This window comes from Dermacentor variabilis, chromosome 1 (genome assembly GCF_050947875.1).
Source record: "Dermacentor variabilis isolate Ectoservices chromosome 1, ASM5094787v1, whole genome shotgun sequence".
Classification (NCBI taxonomy): Eukaryota; Metazoa; Arthropoda; class Arachnida; order Ixodida; family Ixodidae; genus Dermacentor; species Dermacentor variabilis.
The window spans coordinates 185,456,239-185,482,257 of NC_134568.1; the positions used below are offsets into that span (position 1 = coordinate 185,456,239).

Genomic DNA, 26,019 nt, shown 5'->3' on the forward strand with positions numbered 1-26,019 from the left:
TGATCGCACTCGTGTAATGGTCGCATCCCTGAATTTTGTCGTCAAAATTCGATTTTTTTTTTCTTTTCCGTGTAATGATCGCACTTTGAACTTGCCGCAGCGATATGTCGTGTGCCAAGTCTAGCTAATAATGACCGCACTTACCATTTGTAGAATGCTGTCAAATGCTACGTGAACGACTCTTCAAGACACCTAGCGATCTGCATGCACCAAACATTCTTAAGCAGATGCCCAATTTTATTCCTTTCATCACTTTCCACACTTACAGGGAAAAAAAAAAGCTACAACCAAACTTGCATTGGCTTTATTATTTGTAGGCTTTATAATGGTTGTGGTCAACAACAAAAACGGCGCCTTTCGTCTGCTTCATGGGCATGCAACAAATTGCGAGCAGCAATGATAGTAGCCACATTTACACTCATACGTTAGACGTGTACCCTATTCATATGCCGACACTTGTAACACAGCTAAGATATTCGCCCACCCTTAGCGGAAATGTGCCGTATTAGGATAGGAGAGAAGACAAATGCCGCAGTTTCCGCAGCATACCCGCCATGTGTTTCTATGTAACTGGCAGCTAAGTATGCCCATCTCTGTTTCTGTCCTCTCAAAGTGGACATGGCTGCGTTATTGCTGCAGACTTGCTTATATTAACAATATTAATTACTGATATGGAAGAAACTTTCAATGCACATAATGTAATCGCGAAAAGAAAAAAAATTGCGTTCGGCGTGCTTCGCAGGCTGCCATTCCTTTTTTGAGGTCCCGCACTGTTACAGCGGCAGCCGCATGTTTGTTGACCTGTTGTCATCCAGCAGCAAATGCAGGATGAAAAAAACATTTTTCTTTTCGTGGAAAATTTAACCCATGTAATGATTGCACCCCTAGATTTGTCAATCTTTTTTTGACAAAAAAGTGCGATCATTATGCGAGTAGATACGGTATCTAACTTGAGATTTACTATCCTAATTATCAAAGTGTCAATGAGGCATTTGTGGTCACAGCCAAGGGACATCTACTTGCGGTATTTTCAGCGATGTATTAACTGGGTACAAATTTTTGTCAATTGATAAATGAACCCCGCGAAATATGAAAAATACAATGTTGCCTTTGGTAGCATATACATTAACTCTAACCCGCATCATAAAGCAGTGCCTTCGAGCAAGTTCCCTCCGAGTTAGCCAGAATGAAATAAAGGAAATAAAGAAAAACATAATGATCAAGCTAGTTCCTTATCTCCCACGCCCCGGCTCAAGTAACACGTCGTGTTTGGTGTTAGTCGGAAACAAGCTCTGATAGCTGTTGTCTTAGCGTAGATAAAGTGCACGAATGGCTTTTCTTTTTTCTTTTTTTGCCACAAAACCAATCACCACAAAAGTGAATTGGCAACGTCAGTGTGAAGGTTTAGAGGTGCGTCTTGTTTTGGGTCCCAGTTGCCATGTCTTTCTCTGATGAGCAGAAGGAAAACATGATTCTTGCTTTGGGAGCTGCAAATGGCAACAAGAGGAAGGCCACAAATATATATCAGTCACGGAAGTCTGGCGTTAGACTAAACACATAGACTATTGTCAGAAATTATGAAAACCTGAGACAAACCAGCAGCTTTCAGAAACAGCGGTGGAGGACTCCATCTTTGAGTCCTAGCCTACGCATGTATGTTCTAGCATTTATAACTTCAAACCATCATGCTATCGTGTGGTATGTGGCCGCCCAGCTACCAATTTCCAAGTTATCAGTTTGGAGGATTCTAAAGAACTCAGCCTTTCACCCGTACCACCTTAACCTGCACCAATGCTTGAAAAATATGGACCTGCAGAATCATCTAGATTTCTCGAATTGGGTCCTCACAGAAGCCGATGAGTCACCGGACTTTTTGAGCAACATAATGTGCACAGATGAAGCCAATTTTTGCAGAAAACGGCCAGGATAGTTTGCATAATGCACACTATTCGAGTGGCTCCAATTCACACTGGGTAGGGTGCACTTGGCACCAGTACCAGTGGTCGTTCAATGTGTGGTTCAGAATTTACGCCGGTGTTATAATCAGTCCCATCTTCTTTGATCACACTCTGACTGGACAGTGTTACGTGAACGAAATCCTTGAAGGAGTGGTGGATGAGTTCCTCAGCGAAGTGCCGCTGTCACTTCTGTGGTATCAGCAAGATGGGGCGCCAGCAGACAGCAGGAGCCGAGCATGAAACTGGCTGGAAGCAACTATTCATGCACAATTGACTGGAATGCATGGATGGGCCTGTAAATGTTTACATAGTCAAGACGGACATCAGATGAGCTAAAGGCAAGGATACCGGATGTCTGCCATAGAATTCTAGCATCGGTCATCAAGAAAGCCACAGAAGATGTGATCAAGCGGACTCGATACAGTCGAACCCACTTATAACAATATTCAGGTTCCACGAAAATTCCATTGTTATAACCGATAATTGTTATATCCGGTTTGCATGAAAAAATCAATATAGGGGGATGGCAGAGCTGTTGTGGGAAAACTGTAATGGCAGGGAGGCCAGTGCCCCTCCCCACCACCTTCCTCCATCCGGTTGCTGATAGTGTTCCTCTCATTTAACTGCTTCCTGGGCGATTCGATCGTATGTAACAAGCCGTGGCTCTCGGCGTTAAAATGGCGCTGCTATAACAACTGCAAAGAGGTGTCACGGGTGGCAAGTGATATGCGAGTACCACCAAGGCATCACTTTGGTGGCCCCAAAAGGGGTCTTTTAAAAATTGCGAGAACGCTACCGTGGCAACCTGTCAGCTTGAAAAATCCAGAAGAAATGCTGAGGTGGGATCGCTACAACCATGTCGACACATACTTCTTACTGGCTTGCACGAGAAAACCCTACGTCCCTCAGCCTTGCATGCTTTATGCGAAGCTTGCCGACATCCTTCTCCAAATCATCCAGGTGCTCCACGTAGCGCAGCGGAAGGTCTCGCAAGAACGAAGCCCCGGAGCGACTGAATCATCTGCCCGGCTTCCTGTGAGGACAACGTTGAGGCAGCCTGCCCTACCGCATCATTGCTGCTGTTGTCTTCGTCGCTATCTGATGCAAGCACGTTCGCGACGGTCGCCTCATCGGACAGCCTGCCCTACTGCGTAATTGCTGCCGTCGCTATCTGATGCAAGCATGGTCGCGACGATCGCCTCATCAGATAGAAGCACTTAGTTTCCAAATCTACAGCCGTGCGCTTTCTTTTCACCGCCAACATCGTGCATTGCCGATGATCAGTGGGCGGATTGGCCATCTTCCGTTTCGGCAGGAGAAACCGCGTGGCCAGGAACTATTTTGATGCAAACAATGATGACCAACGCGAGGGATTAAGCTGTTTGCAGAACTGCGCTTAATGTGGAGTCAGCGAGCAGCATGCAAGCAACCTGCAAGCAGCGCAGTTAGCGCGGTCCATTCGTGTTTCGGGGGGTGGGGCGGCGTCGAGCTGTGCACGCACCCGAGCTGTGCGCACAGTTCGTGTTTGGAGGGGGGAAGGGCGACGGGACAGAGGCGCTCGGAGAAGGCTAGAAAATGAGTGCGTGGTGGCTGTTAGAGCAGCGGCCCATTGTGCAGCAACTCAAATTTCTTGTTTCTTTTTTTCCCTCAACGATTTTGCATTTCACTACCATTCGGCTCGGACACCCAGCAGCCAAACTTCATCGTTATAACTGATAATGCGGCATGGGGACATTGTAGTAAGCGCATTATTCCTCCATAGAAAACATACAAATGTAGATCACGCAACAGCTTTTCATTGTTATAACCAATATATTGTTAAAAGCGGTATTGTTATAAGTGGGTTCCACTGTGCTGCGCAGCTGCAGGAGGAAACCTATTTGAACATGTTGTCTAGGCAGCAGATGGTGTTCAGCGGCACTTACGATTTCGTAGATAATAAGGGCACACTGAAATCTGATGGTTTTAAATGCGTAAGCATTTCTATCCTTACGCAGCAGAAAAACCGAACCTCCATCCATCCCTTAAGACGATCGTTTTCAGCATAGCGCTCGCAGCAGTGAGTGAATTCATCTATCCGCTGCCTCTTGCTTAAACAAACGAACGAAGCGGCAAGAACACAGCACTCACCGAGCTCTCAGCTTTCCGTCTATGGCCTGATTAGCCTCTTCACAGCTGTAATTATCCGTGACCCCCCTGTAAAGGCACTGCAGAAATTACAGTGCTTACTTTTGTACTATACCCAAGTCCAGAGGGAAGCGAGAGGGAATGGTAGAGAGAAGGGGGGGAGGGGAAGGAGGAGGCAGAGAATGGGTAGAACCGACCCAGTCACGAAACAAGTGAATAACGAAAGTCTTGCCACTCTTCACTCGGAGTTCCCATACAAGGGGAGGGGGGGATAGAGAAAAGGTGACGTGAGAAGGCAAGGAAATGCTACTACTATAGACACGACAGCAGTTGTGGGGAAACAAGATAAACTTTAGTTCTAGGTTTGGTAACATGACACCCCCCCCCCCCCCCCCTTCTCTCTCTTCGGATCAGCACTAGATCTTGCCTTGCTTTCACATTCAAGCTTTCCCTTCATCCATGTCTCTCTGTCTAAACCCACCTACTGAAACTTGCTGTTTTGAGGGAGAGGGGAGGGGTTGATCAGGAAAGTCCAGGGAGGCGGGGTCGACCTGTGCCCTGGCTGCACCAATGGTGACGGATACCTGTGGCCTATGTCGCATGTACATGGCCCCCATACAGGTAGTCTATCAAATCAGTGAAGTTATTGCTGCTGCACAGCTGCCGCCGTAATTGCCGAACTCAAAATCTCAACGGTATTTCAGAATCTCAAATGTGTAGTCTTGTCAAGAATATTACTGCTTCATTTTACAGACAAACCACTGCTGTGAATTAAACCTGATGTGACAGGTTCAACAACATTTTCAAGTTGTGCCTGCAACCAAACAAAGTAAATTTTTCAACCTGCTTAATACTGAACATGCAATTTCATGCAGTTTTTAAACACTGAATTTGACTTTTATTCAGTTCAACTTTCGCTAAATGATTCCTTCAACATTGCTCTATAATTGCACACAGGCATTAAGGCACCTAGGCACAAGTGCAAGTATAGAACAGGTGCACTCTTTTGATGCTGCAAGATCTGAAAAGTAGTGCTGCTCTTACTTGAGTGCAAGGGCCTTCCTGGAAGGCAGTTTACGTGTAAGATATGAAAATTTTATGCTCCGATTTCGGAAAACGTTAATCGCAAGCTATTTCCACAAGTGGTTACTGGCCATATGCATGTTCCCTTGCTTCTATTTTCCCCAAACTGCTAAAATATGTGTTTGAAACACAGTACTAACACAGTATTTATAAACTTTACAGTTCAGGAAATAAAAACTGTTAGCTATTTTTCAAAATCCGAATAAGAGACCAGGGGCACAATTGTGCTAGCAACTTACTTTCTGAGTGTTTGCTTTGCCTCCTATGTCACTGAGTTTGCTTGCAGGATTGGGGAGAATGCGAGGGAAGCCACAGGCCATTAGACCAGGGGGTGCAGCTCTGGAGAATTGTCATCGATTTTTAGTTTGCTTGGAGACAATACATACCTGCTCAAAAACTTTCTTCTACTCTACACTCCAGCAAAAGTTTGCGCCTTTGGGGCTTATCTTGTCCTCAAACAATAACTGTGGTGTATCCTGTGTGACTTTCCTTTCTTTAACACTGCGCGCCTGGTACTTCCAAGTAACCAGTGGCATGCATGTTATGAGCGTGACTTTGTAGAAAGTGGCAAGCACAGAGTTTTCAAGAAAAAAAATGCAAACAAGACAGGTGACGATTCTTGTTTGGGGACAACATGCACCCTAAAGGGGGTGAATTTTTTTTTTAGAGTGTAGCAGCATATACCTGTGTGATTTGTGTTGTGAAAGGTAAAACAGTTTAATATGTTTGTTTGTTTCTTTTTTTTCTCTCTCTTGTTTTTAAGGCCACTGGATGGTATTGCACACAGCTAAAAAAGTGGTGACAGTGTTGCTTGCTCCTTTACGTTTGCTTCTTATCTGTTCTTTCGTCACGTCATCGCATAACGTTCAGTTGGGCCCCATGTATCTCAATGCCAGCCTGCTTGTTGCTTTTATGGACAAAGCCCAGCCAAGCACCGCTTAGCTGGGCTTAGTCCTTGTGGCTGTGCGATGGCTATAAGCACACAGGCAACCATGCCATCGTGGCAGCATAAAAAGGCCATCTTGGTGCTGGCCTCACTGTCTGTTGTGAGTGGAAAGTCCAGCTGGCGCTGCTGCTGGCCCACCACTGTTATCACCTCTGCCACTTTGTGTTTGGCATTGTTTACGGATGACTTGAACATTGATGATGTCGCATTGCATGTACTGAAGGTGAAACTTGTTCCCAGAAGAACAAGCAATACTCAAATCACAGCCATTCATTAGTCATCGAATTAAGGTCTCTTCAATTTGGCTGCACTTGCTGTACGGCAAACTGGCAGGTAGAAATGTAAACAGTTTATTTGGCAAACCTGCGTTTTCTAAGCTATGATACAGCTCAGTGGCGGGGACAGCAACAAATGTGGCTAATGGCCGGCAAATCGAATGATGGCTATTTGCGTCTGGATGCTTAAACAGGGTGTCTCAGCTAACTTCAGCCAAAGTTTAAATATATGCAAATGCCACGTAGCTGGACAGAACAAAGGTAATGTTGTTTGCTGTTGCTTGGAGCCACTCAAACTATTTTTTTAATTCTGCCGAATTAGGTCATTAGTCTTAATTCATCAGCTTCTCAAATATTATAATTAGGTGAAAAGTGTCAAATGAGAAAACTGTAGAGTGACACGAAAAATTTGGAGGACGCCTAAGCTTCGTCTTTAAAAGTGGAATGTGATAGCAAACAAAGATCCGCGACTGCTTCTCACGCTTCACGGCAGCTGCAGCATATGTGGCCGTAATGTTTACTGGGAAGCTCTTGCGGCGAACGCTATGTACAAAGGCGGTGAACGCTATGCACGGAAGGCGGGCATTTCTGGTATAAATGTGGCCTCTTGCATGGGCCGTGATGCGGCGGAGGCAAGCGCCATCAGGAAGTGTTTCAGGGAAGCGGGTGTGCCGCTTCATGGACTCCCAAGATATTTACGTGCCGGTGTGCACAAATGGCAAAAGCAGTCTCTGGACTATGCATTGCAGAAACACTGGAAAAGGGGTTTGTTTGAGTTTTCACATAACAGAATTATGTTTTCTCGTATATTCAAATTACAATCCGAGAGCTATCATGTTTGTAGGTTGTGTGTAAGACGTAGTTTGATTTTTCTACGTATTTTAGCTTGAGAAATTCAATTCAGTCAATTCTTTGCATCACATGGAAGGCCTGGGTATACGTGGCTCAAAAACCTTTTTGCTGAAATGACTCCGGACGCGGGACACTGATGCCAATGCCGATGCCGGATTTTCTGCGACACGGGCTCCTTAACGCTATCGCATTAAAACTAACCATACAGCTTTCTATTGCTGATTACATGCCACATAAAAGTGTTTTTCTGAGCATGAAAGAAGCCTGTGAATACACGCAAAGTGCCTTGAGCTGCCAGTCACACGACAGTATTGCGTGCATTTGTGGGCTTCTTTCACGCTCGGGAGAACACTTTTATGTAGCGTGTATTGAGCAACAGAAAGCTTTATCAGGGGCTTTTCATGGTGCTCTACAATTTTCTTATTGATGGGTTTCATCTAACTATATTTGAGAAGTTGATTAATTAAGACTAATTATCTAATCAGGTGGAAAGAAAAATAATTTGAGTATCTCCAAGCGACTGCAAACAATATTATTTTGGCTTTGTCCAGCTACGTGGCATTTGCATATTTTTAAACTCTGGCCAAGGTTAGCTAGGACACTCTATATAACATGCACTATGTCTGTTGTCAACCCGCTTGGCGTGTTCACATGGTATCGGGAAGCACATGGTATCGTGAAGCACTTGACACTTCTGGATTTACTATGTGACTAACTGTAACTGTGCTAAACAGTTAATGTTCTGAAAAGTGCAATAACTAAGAATTATGTTCATCACATTAAGATAACTAATTTTATAAGTCAATACATTCTTGTTCTAACGTCTGTAAGTGCAATAACTAAGAATTATGTTCATCACATTAAGATAACTAATTTTATAAGTCAATACATTCTTGTTCTAACGTCTGTGCTGAGTGACATTAATTGCCCTTCCACGGTGTTGTGTCTGTCAGGCTTAGGTATGCTTAACATGGAGCTGCTATCCAAAAAAAAAAAAGTAAGGAAGGGAAAGCTGTTTTCTTGTTTTGTCATTATGCTTGAGATCTAAAGAGAAAAAGTAAGGAAGGGAAAGGTGATTTATTGTTCTGTCATTGTGCTTGAGAAGGAATCGGACGAAATTAAGTGCTATTACTGCATTTGATTTATTTTGAGCATGAGCTGCAACATTGAGGCTACGGTGAGAGGGCACGAGTGCCGCTGTGTTTTTGGGAAGTATCACATTTAAAGTTTTGGGGTACAATATGAAGCCATTGTACTTTATTGGACACAAAAGCAAATACTTTTTCTTTATTTGTGGGCAGCTCTTGTGTTCGGTTGCAATGCTGTGATAGGTTTCAGTGTCTTTGCTTTCTACTTTCTGAATATTTGCTGTTTGTTTTGGCATTCGTTTCCACCCAGAAATTGGTTTTTAATTCAGAAAACATATATTTTGAGGTAAAATGTCACTGTTTTTTTTTTGCATGATTTATTGCACGCTTAAAAATTTATAAAAAGTTGGCGTATTATGTTTCTTTTTGTTTTCGGCTTAGACTGAAAGCACTGAACCCTAGCTATAATAGTAAAAGAAACTATTTTTCAATATGAGCAACACTTTGCCAAGTGCTGCAAAGAAACATTTTCTCATGTCAGTCTGTGTTATAAATTATAAGTTAGTGTGATTTTGCATTAGGTACTTCCGAAATTCATTCTGAGAAAGCGTAACGTCACTCATTTGGTATTTTCAAACAAGATTGTGTTTATACATAAAATTAGTTATCTTAATGTTATGAATATTTTTAATTATTGCACCTTTTAGAACGTTGAACTTACTATATAAGCGCAGGTGACAGTCATATAGGAAGCCCATCGGTGTCAAGTGCTTCCTGGTGACGCATGAAGATGCCAAGCAGGTCGGCAACAGATGGCAACATGTGGTTTGACTTTGACAGAGGCTGCTCGCAGCTACCCGAGTGCTGAAGAAAACAACTTAAAAGCAGTGTGGGTTCCCAATAGATCCCCTTAATCAATGCAAGAATGCTTGCATTCATGCATCTTATATTTGGTGCTGCCAAAGCTTGGCGGTGGAGATGAGACATGATGCAAATTTCAAGACTGGTGGGAGACTACCTCAAAAACTTTTTTCATGCTTGAAAAAAAAAAAAAAGAAAGAAAATACTTTGAGAAAGCTTTCTAATTTTAGAAACTTTACAATGTCGCACCAGATGTGCTTCTTGGCATATTTTTATGAAGACCAGCTCAGTACTCATTCGATGGCTAAACATACACCAAAAATGAGTTCCTTGCATATTTATCATCGCCTGTGCACAGTGCAGCTCAATGTATCCGTCTGAAAACGTTTTTCATGCCGGTATAAAATTGAAGTTTAAGACTTTGTAAAACCGTTTTTTTTTTTTCTTTCCCAAATATAGACTGGCCCATTTCTAAGGTCATAAAGATATGGAGGAATGGCTAATAATCAAATATTGCAATTTTAGGTGTAAGGCACCTCTTCATACTCCTTAGAAAAATAAGTCTTGCTTTTTTAAAGGGACTGTCTACCACTTGGAACACATCTTAATGGTGGTGCGAATGAGAAAATTGTGTATCATGTAGACTAAGGCAAGCATGCTTTTATTCCATTAACAAGAAATTATATTTTTATCTTGACTGTGAAAGTTGTGCATAAATGATGTAGCATTGCTTGATGGTGAAACAGATTAAATCAAACACTGTAGACTCGCATGACATAAAACATGTGCAGGAAGAGGTATTTTCCTTAGATACGTTGATGCATTGTTTAAAACTGTACTTCATAGACTTCTGCTAACTTTTGGTTGCATCAGAGAGTAGCAATTTCTTTCTTATTTTCAGTTAGCACATGTTGAAAAGTGGCACTGCCTTGATGTGGACAAAGGGAATGATGCATCAGTGGGTCCTCAAATGTGCCCTTTTGATATGGTGACACACAGCAGTGCGAGTAGCATTCGAGGAGTGGTGCGATGGTTGCTGTCCTTTTCAGGATGTCGAAAATTTCTTGTGCTTTCAAGGCACGCCGGCAGCGTCCCAACACCAGTTTAGGAATGCCTTACCACAATGTATCTGCTAGACCGTCACACAAAAGGCTCGGATTTTGAAAACAGTGCCAACTGAAAGACGCGGTTTGTTACAAAGACTGCATCTATAGGAAAGACATGAGATTGTAGATGCCCAAGATAAACAGCTAATGACTTATGCAACTGTTTACATGCCGAGGATGGCTATTTAGGTAACAATTTCAAAAGTGTGGCAATTTGGGCAAGTTGGTACATCTTGTGCGTGTATACGGATGCATGCACAAAAAGACGGGGATGAAAATTAGAGATATATGTGCAATATTCCTTGTCAGTAAACAATCGTTTGTGATTCAGCACTACATGTGACTATATTTTTTTTTTGTCCATGTATTTTTTGTGTGCTACATATATGAAGTCATAATTTCAGTGTTAAATACTAACTACAAACCATTCATGCGAACAACCTACCAGAAATTCTATGTGATTCCAATTTCTCACTTCCATTGGCATTGTATTGCCATCACATTCAGTAATCAGTGTTGCAGGCATCCATACAGTTTTTAGAATAGACAATACAGCAACATTATTGAAAAATTCATTTTTAACCCTTTGAGGGTCAAATTATTTTGAAGAAAACTTTCCCAGGTTGTCAAATTACTTTATTGCGGATCTTGAATGTACATGATGTATAAAGTCGGGAATAAATAGTAAAAAAAAATTAGGAACAGTATTTTGGTGTCGGCATCACTCAGAACTGCAAAATGTTCAATAGTATTTCAGAGTGTGGTACTCCTTGAAACACAAGTCTCCGCACAGCCGCAGAGAGCGAGAATACCTCATGAGCGGCGGTGATAAACGAGCTAAGAGCAGTGCCAATCAAGATAGAAATCAACTTCCGCCGCCCCTGCGATAGCACGCCGACAAAGATAAAAATCACGTTTTGCGCGCCTTCGTCGCGGCGGAACCGAAACCGCGAAAGCACACTGCCGCTGAGAGCGAGAATACCTCGCAAGCAGCGGTTAGGCTAAGAGCAGCGCCAATGAAGATAGAAATCAACTTCCACCACATCTGCAAGAGAGTGCCGACAAAGAGAAAAATGACGTTTCACGCGCCTCCGTTGCGATCACGCGGCGAAACCGAAACTGCAAAAGGGGTGTTGCCGCAGTCTGCGCGATGCACTGAATCTAGAAGTCAGTTCTGTTTATCTCCCCAAGAAGGTAGCACAAATTTCAAATGCTTCTTGTAAGTCCTAAGAGGTGGCAGCACCTCCCAGTGAGCATGCATCGTCATTATGGCACGAAATTTCAAACGGAGGGTCGAAACCGTACCCCTACGGCAAAGACCTTGCGGGACAGAAAACCGCCGCCGTACATGTACGGCGAAAACCGTCAAAGGGTTAAAAATGTTCTCTTTTGCAAAGAAATTACTGTACATTTAGACACTTCGATTGGTAGGCTTTGTATTATGCTACAAAATAGGAGGTGTATGAAAAGTGGTACACAGCAATAAAGAAAGGAGATTTGACGTATATTTTTGAGGAATTTCAAGTAATTGTCGAGCTGGTGAAAAAGTTTTTTGCAAGAGATGTTTCATGAAACATTTTTGTAAAAGTGAAGTGCCTAACTTTTGAAAAAAAAAAGAAAGCTTTTGGTGATCAAGTGTCATGACAGTTGGCATAGAGTGACCCACTTGAGTCACTGAATAGTTTGTTTGATGAAGATACAGGATTTTGACATACCTCTGTCTCACTTAATACCTTTCACAGAAGGAGACGCATTTAGTACAGACAGCGATGATTTTGACTTGGACCCTTTTTGCCCAGAAGGCGAAGATGATGGGTTGGATACAGCTGCTGCACGGTAAAGAAATATAATGTTTTATGTGCATATGGACTGCATGTTCTTAAATATGTATACATGCACCATTTCGTTAACGCCATAATTTTAACACAAATATGTTGGTTGAGTTTTGACCATTAGCAGTTCAAATAAACAATGAACTATAATTCCAAGATGGACTGTAATCTGTCTGGGCTTTATTGGTGTTACTTGTGAACTCTGATGCCAAACGCAGAACCATGTATTTATTGATGTGCAGCATTACTGGCATAACAAAATGGATAATGAGTGATAGCTAATTTAGGTGCATTCTTGTACATTCATGAGCACGAAAAACTATGGTACATTTGTGTCAAACCTTTCATGGTGTGCATGTTTTGCTGTATTCGGCTAGATGTTTGTTCTTCAGGCTGATGTGTTTATAGGCTATTTTTATTTCATTACTCTAAATTAAGGATGAGTGTCCCTAAAAAAAATTGTACCCCTAATCAAGTGGAAACTTTTAATCCAATAATTCATTAATATAATTCATGTATTTGCATACATAAGCTAAAAATGTATTATTTTTGCACATAGACGGCAAAGAAAAATTCTAGCCATGCTATTTAATTTGACATTTAACTTGCCTTTATTATGGCAGCTTCAGTGAAAGTGTCATAAGAAGCCAACAGAGACGCCATGGACAACACAGGGGAAATTACTTGTACTTACTAATTGAAATAAAGAAATTATAATTTACTGGAACTGAAAGTGGATGAAAAAACTACCTGCCACAGGGGGGCCTAACACTCCCAGGGTTAGTTCCAGAAGTAACACATAAATACCCCAGAAAGTGGATGGGAAGACTGCGCTGCCGCGGTAGCTCAATTGGTAGAGCATCGCATGCGTAATGCAAAAACGTGGGATCGTTTTCCACCTGGGGCAAGTTGTTTTTTCATCCACTTTCAGTTCCATTAATTTATAATTTCTTTATTTCATTTAGTAAGTACAAGTAATTTCCCCTGTGTTGTCTATAGTGTCTTTGTTTGTTGGCTTCTTATGATATGATTAATAAAGATCGGGCCCTTCGGTTAACCCCCTTTCTTCTCGTTCAGTGAAAGTAGTATATTAAGCATATCAAACTTGCACAGACTAAGTCTAGCTGCAGTGAGGGTATTCACTTGAGCACTTGTCTCTCTGGTTCGAAGTTATTTGCTCTAACCACTGAGAGATACGCAGACAGGCACTGAATTAGTCGTAAAATTGTAGCTTGGTCCCTTTCTTGCTGTTGAGCAAGCAAAGCGGCTGCATCAGTGCCAACTCTTGCCTGTTTTTGGTCATGTCACTTCGGCTGATTAATCGTTATTAAAGCTACACTAAACATATTTCATCAATTCAGAGTGCACGCTCAGTGGGCCTGCCAGTGCCATGAGGACAGTAGTACTTGCTGGTTTTTTGGTTCTCTTGGGTGCAAGGTAACATTGAGGGCAATGCAGAGGAGGGTGCCATTGTGCATTTTTCTTTTGGATTTTAGGGGGAAGTTGCAGGGTGTGTTTCAACTCAACTCCTACTGTAAAATCTTTTTATTCTCATCTCCCTGCCTTTTTAGGGCTAATGGGTTTGACACGATACAAACACGTCTCTTGCATTGCTGCCCTTCAGCCTACCAAGGCCTGTACTACTACTGGTATGCTTTGCGGCAGCGGTGGCTCAGTGAAACTCGTCAAGAATTAAGTCTGTTGATTAATCAACTAATCACCCAGCCCTACTCAAAATTAATTAGGGCATGTACAGAGTGCTTGGAAATTACTGTTCATTAACAATACGGCCTCCATAAGGTCTGTCTTAATTTCTTAAGACAGATTAAATTTTCTTAATTATCGGGCCACCGAAAAAAAGCAAACTTGAATGAGGAAACAAATGAGGATAAATTTGGGAGTCGGCGACGAATGGTACAGTTTCATGTCGCATCGACGATATCTTCACATCGGCGGTACGAATTAGGCGAAGCCAGCCAAGCTTTTTCGTCCACTTTTGCCCCGCGGCTTATTGCATCCTCCACACTGGGACAACGCTATCATGAAAAGTGCCAGTAGCGGGGAGTGAATGCCTCCTCTGCCTTTCCCTCCAACGGGTCACCGAAACTCAAGATTACCCAATCTCGAATACTAAACGCACGAGAAAACAGCTTACGTGATGCCATGCCATCTCGGCCCGCTCACTCTTTGCACATGCGGCAGATTACCTCTAAAGCAGAGTGCATGGAAGCGAATGTGCTCAGCCGCACTTACAGCGATGCGCTTGCAGCCATGTGTAGCCTAGCCACAGCCAAGAGGCGCGCCAAAAGTTGAGACGTGCGCAAACTTGCCCCCTCCTCCCCCCCCCCCCACCACCATTGCCCCCTCATGTGCGCTTCGTGTTAATGCAAGCTCACTCCCCTCCCCTTCTTTCCCTTTGCTCGCACGAGAAGGCAGTACTCGTGAAGCCACCATCTTTCTTGTTTCACCCTCGCACACTTTCACTCACACCTAAAGCAAGCGCATAGTGCGCAGGGCACTGTAGGATCTTGCCACACTTGGACTTTATGCGGAACATGAGATGCGGCTCCACTTCGGTGGTCGGTTGCTCTTGTCACGCAGCTCTTATCACACAGCTCATGATTTGATAGGTGTGTTTGCAAGCAGCGGCTTGTAAATCAATCATTTGACCGTCTGCGGAAGTTTTAATTGATTCTCTCAACATTCCTTTGTTGCGGCAGTGAAATTTTTTTATATTGAAATTGCATACAAACACACTTCGTTATATTGAGGTTCTAAACATATGGTGTTCTATGGACAAGAGGTTATGAAAAGTAAAGTACTTCATTGTATAGAGTATTTCGTTATATTGAAGTTCGTTATATCAAGGTTTGAATGTACCCGAATTCCACTGATTAGGAAAGTCGTCACACATGACAAACTCCAGACTGCTGTCGACACTGTTAGGGCAAGTTCCAAATACTGACCATAGCCAAAAGCACTGTTTGTGTAGCTTAACCCTTTAAACTCCCAAATTAATTCCAGAAACACATAGTAAATTTCTGAAATTTTTTAATTTAGCAATAAATTTTTCTATTTCATTCTGATTTGGAAATGTGTTACCTGATTGGTTTCTGGTTATAATTAACACAAAATTAAGATAAAGAATTTGCTCTTGAGGGCAGCTTTCACTCACTGCCAACCATAACTCATTTTTGGCAGTGGGAGCAGCACAACGTCAGGCTGAATGAGTGTGGCTCATCATTGGCGATATTGGTACAACCTCCCATGATGACTACAGCTTGGGATTGGGGGCTTAACCCTTTGAGGGTCAATAACGTAAATTATACGGCGCCGCGAACAAGTTCAAAAATGGTCGATGCTGTATATTTATGGCACCGTCTGTATGTTTAAAAAGCGCACCAATTCCCTAATTTTTTCTTTTCTATCATGTGCTGCCACTATGTAGGAATACAGGGAATTTTTTTCGCGCACCTCCCCCTCTCGGGTTTCGTTGCATGGTTCGTTTTAGAGCTAGTTCGCTCCTGTACGTCTATATACTACCGCTCGCGCATTGGCATGCACGCATGCGGGCGGCGGTTTGGGTTTTGTTCTGCGGGCAGTTTCGGCTTCTTTTGCTTGCAAAACTGATGGCTTTCTCGTTACTAATCACTCAAAGGGCGACAGCATGTTTCTCGCTTGTTTAGTGCTCACGAGGGTGCGCATAGGAAGGATGCCGCCATGCATGCGTTTCCGTTGCTTCTTTTGGGAGGGACACTCGCGAAAACTAATCTGGCTCTAAGGTGAAGATTAGCGGAAGTTTGTCACACGTTTTGCTTTCTTGACGGGCATACAAACACCGTTTTCTTGAGTGCGCATACCTACACAGTTCGATTATGCTAAGGATGTACATATTAGTGTAAGAGCAGGAACATTTGAGTCTTGCAAAATATTCTTGTGTGCGCATTTTCAAAGCCTTGAACTCTGTGTATATAGCAATGCATCAAATTTTTAATTCTTATAAGTTTATTTCCCTTTTTATTGTTGTTATTTATGAATGAAGAGTACATATATGCCAACACAAAATATTTTTTTCTTACTTTACGGTCACCATAGAAAAATTACGGTAATTTTTTTTCGAACTAAGAAGAATTGGAATCTGCAATTAAAAAAATTGACCATGGGCGGTCACATATGGCGAAAAAAATTGACCCTCAAAGGGTTAAAGGGAACGTATTGCAAGAAATAGCAGTAGCTGGAAAAAAAGGAATGTGTTTAGAGTTTCCTACAGTTTTGGGTTCCTGAACTATTCGGGAATGAGGCTGCAAAATTTTGACCACATCTGTGCTGTAATAAATTGAGAATTTGTATTTTTTGATGGGGGGGGGGGGGCGCTGGTGGTGCCTCAGATAAAAGAAATGTGCCCGTGACTACTGTTTTGGAAGTACATTAGCAGCGTAGGGAAAAGGCTTAGTAATATGGAATGGCTATCATCATGGTTGAGATCATATTTCTCTGTATTTTATAAGCTCAAGCAGTGGCAACAAGGGCAGGTCGCGCAAGCTCTGTAGCCGATGCCGATATGGCCAAACATTCCTCAGGTATTAAATTACTTTCGAACAAATGCGACGACGACAAGAATCGTCTCCAACGCTCGAACTTACTGTTTTTTGGGATCACCGATAAGCAAGATGAAACGTGGTCACAGTCAGAATCACGTATCATTTCATTCTGCTCCCAGGAGCTTGATATCACCTTTAATAGTCATGATATTGAACGTGCCCACAGACTTGGCCGCTTCCAGCCAGGAAAGAACCGCCCGATAATTGTCAGTTTGATGAGATTCAAAGACAAAGGGCAAATTCAGTCGGCCAATTCAAAGCTAAAAAACTCGTCATTTTCAGTCCGTGAAGATTATTCTGTGCGTGTGCGCTTGGCAAGGTAGAAACTTTTTTTGTATGGTCAGCAAAGTACTGTTTCTTTCAAAATTCGTTTTGATAAGCTTATTATGAACAACAAACAGTTTGTGTACAATGCTGGAACTGATTCTGTGGTCGAGCTAAGTTCATAGCACTCACCGCATGCACCTAAGTCTTTGGTGCACCACCCTTTGGGAACTACCAAGCGCGCAAACCCTGCCCCAAGAAATAAATCTATCAGTTTTACTAACCAATATTCAAAGGTATTTCCCAAAAAAAGACGCTGTCGAAGCTATATTGGATGACAACAGCACCAATATCGCCATCTTTACTGAAACTTGGCTCACACCTGATATACAGAATTATGAACTTTTGCACGATCAGCAGCCTTTCGCTTTTTTCCGGTGTGACAGATGTGGTCGCCGGGGAGGCGGCGTGATGGTTCTTGTTAAGGGCACCCTGGTTTCTTCTCCTGTTGAAATAGGTAATAAAAGCGAAATCCTTTGTGTGAACATTTCATTGGCTAATCGCGCCACTATTATCATTGCCTTCTACTGGCCACCTGATTCTCATCACTCCTTCATTGACGACCGAAGTACCATTCTACGTGATATCAAAAACCAGTTTCCCTGCACTAACCTCATGATTTGCAGTGATTTTTCCAGACATTTATTGGGACAACCTAATGCATCTTCAAGTCATTCCAGAGATTTTTGGATCTTATTCTTTCAACCTCACTCAAGCTGTTGGAATACCAACTCGTGGTAGTAATGCCCTCGATCTTGTCCTTGTGTTAAATCCTAAGCTATAATTCAGTCATTGTCGTCCACCGACGGTCTTAGCGATCATATGTTAGTGTTTTTCAACCTCGCTATTTCAATTCCTTTGTGCCAACATTCAGTAAAGTACATTCGCGACTACAGCAAAGCAGATTTTTACAAAATCAATGAGGAAATGGTCGAATTTCTCCAACACATTGAACAATCAGCTTCTAATAGGTCTATTGATGAAAATGATGAAAACTGGTCTTCCTATAAAGAAAAATTATCTCTCTAATATAATCCTATGTACCCCTCCTTTGCAGTCGCAGTGATGCCGGGAAATCGTGGTTTACAAATTCGTTAAGAAAATTATGTAACAAGAAAAAGCGGTTGTTCAGGGAAGCCAAGAGCTCCAATTTCAGCACTAAAATGGGAAAAGTACTCAGAGTGTCTGCATAATTATACGAAGTTGCTGAGGGGCACGAAACGACACTTCTACAACAAGGACTTACTTGACATCCTCCGAAATAACCCAAAAAAGTTGTGGACTTTGTTAACTCCCAACCGGAACACCTTAATCATCACCTTAAGGTTGATGACCTAATAAACACCTAATAAGCACCTTAAGAATCGGGAACACCTTAGACTTCCGTCAACCAAAGGACCAGGCAGGATTCCGTAAAGGCTACTCAACGATAGACCATATTCACACTATCAATCAGGTTATAGAGAAATGTGTGGAATATAACCAACCTTTATATATAGCTTTCATTGATCACGAGAAAGCATTTGATTCAGTCGAAACCTCAGCAGTCATGGAGGCATTACGGAATCAGGGTGTAGACGAGCCGTAAGTAAAAATACTGAAATATATCTATAGCGGCTCCATAGCCACCGTAGTCCTCCATAAAGAAAGCAACAAAATCCCAATAAAGAAAGACGTTGGACAGGGAGATACGATCTCTCCAATGCTATTCACAGCGTGTTTACAGGAAGTATTCAAAGACCTGGATTGGGAAGAATTGGGGATAAGAGTTAATGGAGAATACCTTAGTAACTTGCGATTCACTGATGATATTGCCTTGCTTAGTAACTCAGGGGACCAACTGCAATGCATGCTCACTGACCTGCAGAGGCAAAGCAGAAGGGTGGGTCTAAAAATTAATCTGCAGAAAACTAAATCAATGTTTAACAGAAAGAACAGCAGTTTACAATAGGTAGCGAGGCACTGGAAGTGGTAAGGGAATACATCTACTTAGGACAGGTAGTGACTGCAGATCCGGATCATGAGAGTGAAATAATAAGAAGAATAAGAATGGGCTGGGGTGTGTTTGGCAGGCATTCTCAGATCATGAACAGCAGGTTACCATTATCCCTCAAGAGAAAAGTGTATAACAGCTGTGTCTTAACAGTACTCACGTACGGGGCAGAAACCTGTAGGCTTACGAAAAGGGTTCTACTTAAATTGAGGACGACGCAACGAGCTATGGAAAGAAGAATGATGGGTGCAACGCTAAGAGATAAGAAAAGAGCAGATTGGGTTAGGGAACAAACGCGAGTTAATGACATCTTAGTTGAAATCAAGAAAAAGAAATGGGCGTGGGCAGGACATGTAATGAGGAGGGAAGATACCCGATGGTCATTAAGGGTTACGGAATGGATTCCAAGGGAAGGGAAGCGTAGCAGGGGGCGGCAGAAAGTTAGGTGGGCGGATGAGATTAAGAAGTTTGCAGGGACAACATGGCCTCAATTAGTACATGACTGGGGTAGTTGGAGAAGTATGGGAGAGGCCTTTGCCTTGCAGTGGGCGTAATCAGGCTGATGATGATGATTATGAACTCCCAACCGTAGTGGCTTGCATAATATCTCTTTATTATATCAGGATGGTTCTGTTCTTCTGAAGGAGCTTCGTTCTGACGTTTTGAATGCATACTTCACTTCTGTTTTCACCTAGGAACCAGCTGCTAATATTCATATATCACTCAGCTCAAATTTCGCTCAAGTGCCACCAGTTAGTATTTCGGCAGAAGGAATCTGCAAAATAATGTATCATTTAAAGATATCCAGTGCTCCTGGGCCTGACAATATATCTCCTAAAATCCTTTTAGGCACGAAAGTAATATCCAGTCACGTGCTACAAATAATTTTCGCGCAATCTATTTCCAGTGGCGAAATTCCGGCCGAGTGGAAGGTAAGCAGAGTAGTACCGGTTTTTAAGGCAGGAAGCCGTTCTGATCCATCAAATTATCATCCTATCTCGTTAACATGCATTGCATGCAAACTTATTAACCATATAATTTACCCCCACGTGGCAAAGCACCTGGATAATAATTCCTTTTTCTTCTCAAACCAACACTAATTTCGGTCTGGCTTTTCATGCGAATCTCAACTTTTTGAATTTATAACTGACCTGCACTTAAACCTTGACTCATCCTTTCAAACATACGTCATTTACCTTGATTTTTCTAAGGCTTCTGACCGTGTTCCTGACCAGCATCTCATGACTAAACTTTCTTGCCTTTCACTCGACCTGCTGATACTTACATGGATTCACTGCTTTTTAACTAATCGTTCGCAGTACACCGTCATCGAAAGTCATCCTTCTGCCCCTACTAACATTATCTCCGGAGTCCCTCGGGGCTCTGTTCTTGGCCAGCTTCTGTTTCTAATCTTTATCAATGACCTTCCTGCTGAAATTTCATCATCCTTTCGTCTGTTTGTGGATGATTGCATTCTCTACCGACGTATCTCTACTATTAACAATCAGTCATTGCTGCAGGATGATTTAACCTTAATCCAAAATTGATGTTCGACCTTATAGGGATCTAGGCATAGAAATAACAAGTAATTTAAGCTGGTCAAAGCATATCATGTCGCTTTCTGCAAGCGTTTCCAAATCGCTAGGTTTCATCAGATGATCACTCACGTTTGCTTCGCCCATGGTTAGACTAATCGCATACAAAACCTTCATCTGTACCAAACTTGAACACGCATTCCCTATCCGGAACCCCCATCAAGAGTACATAATCCAAGCGTTAGAGGCAATACAAAATCGAGCTGCTTGTTTTATAACATCCAAATATGATTCTCAGTTGAGCGTTACTAACATCAGCTTCGATTCGTCTAACCAATCAACTCCTGCTTCCACTCCTGCTTGGGCCACATTGGCCTGCACTATAGTGAAAAAAAGAAAAAAAAAACTGGCATCCCGTCGTAAGATAGCAAGTCTCTGCCTTTTTCGTAAGCTATATTATCATTTTTGTCATTTACATGAGAGCCTAATTCTGCCGCCCTTGAGATCATCATGACGTCTGTTTAATTTTCACAGTGTTCAACGCATTCATGGTTCAACTAACGCTTTCAATAAATCATTTCTGCTGACTGCCATATCAGATTGGAATGTACTTCCCGACAGTATCGTCAATGAAACAAATTCTGTAGAATTTAAAATGTTATTATTATACCATTGTTGTCCACAGCCCCAGTAGTAAGCCCCTTATGTAATGCCCCCCCCCCCCCCTTATGTATTGCCCCATCAGGGGCCCTTAAGGGTAAATAAATTATGATGATGATGATGATGATGTGTGCAAAGGCTGATGAGTGAAGTCAGAAGCTACAAATTTTGGCATTGGCTGCAAAGAAGGCATAACTCAAGGCAGTTTTGTGGCAGATGGTGTCACTTGACTGCGACATGCCACCACATAAGGCTTGCGCCATCGCAACATTTTCATGGGACATGTGGCTTCACGTCCTCAGACCATTTTCGACTGCCGCTTTTAGTGAATTTTGTGGCCTAAGGTCCCTTTGCCATTTCTAGTACACAAACTTACACCTGTTAAATGGCCCCAAAGTTCGGCACCTGCTGAAGCTTTGGCAAGTGTCATAATTTCACAAAGCTGAGGAACACAGCCTGAGATGGCTTTCCAGGCCACCATGAGATTGTTGTAGCATCTTCTTCCCTAATGCTGGATGCATTTGTTTGGCAGGCTCTGGTGTTTCGAATGGCTGCATCCTTGGCAGTCTTAGAATATTGACCTGAACAGGATTCAGCGACTGAGGAGTTCACCACTGTTTATAGCATGCACACTGCCATCCATTTGGAAAAGAACTTCAAAGAGTGCCCATCCACAGCGAGAGTAAATGCAGCATTGTCCAAAAGTCACCAGAAAGAAGTGGAAGTTGAAGCCCATTTTTGCAGAAGAATGCAGTATTCTAGAAGGCCCCATGTATGCTCCAGGGGAATTCTAGTGACCATACATGCAATCAGAATAAAGCGGCACATATGTCAACTTTAGAAGCCGTTTTTTCCGAGTGTCCGTTATTGAAAAATATTGTTTCTATGTAGACAAGGCAGACTTGCTTATAAGGCATTTTCTGGAGTAAAATTTTGTACAGAAAGCATCTGTCGACTCATTCAAGTTTTGCTTCCTTGTAAGAAAATTTCTAATGCAAGGTGCAAGTGCAGTTGTATAATGCAAATTATATGACTTTTTTTCTTTTTTACAAAAATTACTGAAATATAAAAAAAAGCGCTCCACGCTAGCAATAGTTTGAACTTTATTTTATGAAAGGCACAAAATATTAACTTTCTTGTCATTTTAGAGCGGTAGTTTTTGCGGCTAAACATAGTCAATTGAACTTTTGAAGAGCCATGTCTTTTTGAACAAAAATTGCAGGGTCTCTTAAGATCTCTCTTAAAAGGTGAACGGCGAAAGCCTACTCTTCCTCCTACATTTGCCTCTTTCTCTTTGCCTCTTCTCTTTCTCTTCTTTCTTTTACTAATTACTGCTCACTACTAAGCATTTTTAGTCATTTGTAATCAATTGTGGTCATTACAAGCCATCGTTAGACGTGTTGGTCATATCATAGTCATTATTAGTTGTTACAAGTAATTTCAGTCATTATTAGTCACTGCTGGCCATTACTAAGCCTCTTTAGTCATTTCTAATGAATTGTCGCTACAAGTTGACGTTGGGCATATTGGTCATTTCGTTGTCTAATAGTCTTTACAAGTCATTTAAGTCATTAGTCATTACTGCTCACTACTAAGCATTTTTAGTCATTTGTAATCAATTGTGGTCATTACAAGCCGTCATAGTTGTTAGTAGTCATTACAAGTCATTTCATTCATTATTGGTCATTACTGGTCATTACTGAGCATTTTTAGTCATTTCTAATCAATTGTAGTTGTTACAAGTTGTCGTTAGACATATTGGTCATTTCATAGTCATTACAAGTCATTTCAGTCGTTAGACATTACTGCTCACTAGTTAGTGTTTTTAGTCTTTTTAGTCATTTCTAATCAATTGGGGTCATTACAAGCCATCATTAGACATATTGGTCATTTCAGAGTCATTGGTAGTCATTACAAGTCATTAGTAGTCATTACTAGTCATTATTAACATCTATCAATCTCTTTATAACATTATCATTCACTAACTCTCACAATCAACCATTTTTCACTCTTTATTCTGTCTTTAATCTGGCTGCATATGGCGTGATGATGCTTTGGCGGACACTCCGGTGGTCTGGTCTGCTGACACAAACTTCACCATGAGCCTAGAAAGGCTTTCGCCTTAGTATTATATAGTAAAATTTTGCATTCATACCTAGGATATATATCTAAGCATGCTTCCTATTTTTTGTTTGAATTGACCCAGCGATTCAACAGTTCACTTTCATGGGTCATCCCCCCCTTAACGGTACAATAAAGTGAATTTCAAATTTGAGTGGATGTTGTTGACCACATCATATACACGTTGCCAACACACTCTTCGGCCAGCATGCAGAGCTCAAATTTTGTAAAGTACAGAAAGATCATATGGCTGTGGCCTGGACTGCTGTGAGTCATGATTCAATAGCGTGCATTTGGTCAAGCGGTAATGTCATTTATAGTAACTGTGCTAAAATACGACAATCTTTATTTAATTTTTTAGCAAAGCATACTTGTGACATGTGTCTCTGTAAAGCTTTAAAAGAATACCAAAAATAAACAAGCTATGGTACCAGTGCTCTCAAATGGCCTGCTCCCAAAGGCATCATGCCAAACTTGACTTGGGCTGCTTTCAGTAAGGTTGTCTGTGGTGTACAATCTGGACACTAGATGGTGGCTAGACTCCGCACATAGAACTGAATTTGTAATCGTGATAACCCTCAACACAAAACGACAGGTGGGGAAATCTGGGCTACGATTTTGTAGCGATGGCTTTTCTCGATGCTAAAGCCTTTCACACTTCTCACGTGTGTGAGTGATCAAGAGATGCTCTGCCCTAGGTGGAGCGTCAAACGCAGCCACTCATGAATGCAAAAAGCGCCGAAAGGCATTAGCATCGAGAAAAGGCATCGCTACAAAATCGCAGCCCCACGTTCATATTCACTAGAACAAAGTAGTCTGTTAGCTGGAGACTTCCTTGGCATGCAGAACAATTCGATTGCCAACCTCGTGTGTGCATTCTGGAGAGAGTTTGCTCGAACCAGAGCCGTGTATTGAGTGATTTGCATGCGAACATCTCCCCATCCACCTCCACTTCATATATCATTAGCTATCTATCATAAGCCAAATTATGATGCCAAGCCAAGCTAAAACCATTGAGGAGTTATGTCTACTCTTTAGATAACCAGCACCTCATTGACAGGCGGCTTGTACCATTGTGCCATCAGGAACCCAGAAAGTACAAACAGGCTTTTCTTAACTTGCATTTTTACAGAAACATGCACTTAAATATGTTTCATAAAACCCATCAAATGCTGTGTAAAGAGTCTTGACTCATGCTTAGAAGCAAATTAACAAAATATAAATTTGTCTTTACTCTCCCCTTTAACACTGCAAATGTGTCTAAACATGCACACTGCTGTTATGACACAAGGAGCTGTAGTCAGTAGCGTACAAGCAAGTGGTGACAAGCCGTGAAGCTTTACACCAGCATGTCTTTGTAGCAGCTAAGGTAGATTCACATGGGGGACCAAATCACGGATTTTGTCTATGCAGTGAATTCATCACAGTGACAACTACACACTTTCAGGATGGCACAAAGCTGTTTAGTAGAATTGGTGTGAATGATTGCCAATGAACCTTGAAAAATTTGTCAATGTTGGTACTTATGCTATCTTTATGTGTACATTAGGCTGATGTAATGTTTTTTCTCAACAGCATCAAGGAAAAGCGAAAGCAACGCAATGAGAAGCTTGTCCAGTGCATTAAAGAAGGAAAAGTAAATGTAAGCATAACTACCACCTGCTAATCTTTTGCTTGAATTTTCAAGTTCAGAAATATTGTCAAAAATTGCCAATGAACTTGCAGGATCATTTACTGGGTGTGCTGAATGGCACGGTGCCAAGCGAACGCAACAAGTTATTTTATAGCACCAGTCGAAATGAAAACCTGCAACTCAAGGATTGGTCATGGTTTGGGCCTATTGAGGATGTCTCACAGGTGAGGTAATCTTGTTTGTGAAATGGTCTTTGCTGCTTACGTTTTACAACTTCAGTAAAATCTCATTAATTTGAATCTTGGTAACAATAAATGAAATAGATTTCAAACATTCTGCCGATCCCAGCATAGTGCACAATGTAGAAGTGTTAGATAGGGTAAAGTGCAGTGATCATACACTGTTTCTCTGAAGAGTCTCTTGTCCTCTTGAGGCACTTTTCTCAAAGGATTCCCAGACAGCGCTCTATGGGCGAGGCTGTCCGCCATCTCGTTGCCTATGATATGTATGTGCGAGGGCACCCATTGGAATCATCTTGAGAAGCCTTTGGATATGGAGATTGTGCACCGAGCATAGGGAGCTTAGATATAAGGCATCAGTAGGGAACCCGTGCTCTAACCTTTGAAGGGCAGATTTCGAATCTGTAATAATGACAACAGGTTGAGGCGTACAAAACCGTAGCTTCTTTAGAGCTGCCTCAATGGCAATGCTTTCGGCCGTTGTGGAGGACACGACTGCAGTGAAGCTAACCGACCAATCATACTTCAAAGAGGGAATGTGAAAAGCAGCTGCACTAGATGTGCCCAGGGTGTCTACCAACCGGGAAAACCGGGAATTCTCAGGGAATTTGAACAGTCTGGAAAAACTCAGGGAAAACTCAGGGAATTTGTGCTTCTATCAGGGAAAATTAGCTGTAACTTCATTGAAAGGGAACAAAAGTCGTGTTAATGCTGGCTCCGGTAACAGAGGAATCGCAACGAATCGTCATTGACGCCGTGTCATCGGCACGATGTATTGCCAGAGT

At 42.0% G+C, this 26,019-nt stretch overlaps 1 protein-coding gene across 2 annotated transcripts in view; it reads left to right on the top strand.

Annotated features, from left to right (window-relative positions):
* LOC142589443 (uncharacterized) overlaps nucleotides 1–26,019 on the top strand; it is a 103,274-nt gene that overhangs the window by 52,798 nt on the left and 24,457 nt on the right. For both annotated transcript variants that reach the window (XM_075700913.1, XM_075700914.1), the window contains exons 8-10: nucleotides 12,039–12,132; nucleotides 24,938–25,004; nucleotides 25,088–25,219. In XM_075700913.1, coding sequence (XP_075557028.1) covers nucleotides 12,039–12,132; nucleotides 24,938–25,004; nucleotides 25,088–25,219 — 293 coding nt within the window. The remainder of the gene's footprint in view (nucleotides 1–12,038; nucleotides 12,133–24,937; nucleotides 25,005–25,087; nucleotides 25,220–26,019) is intronic.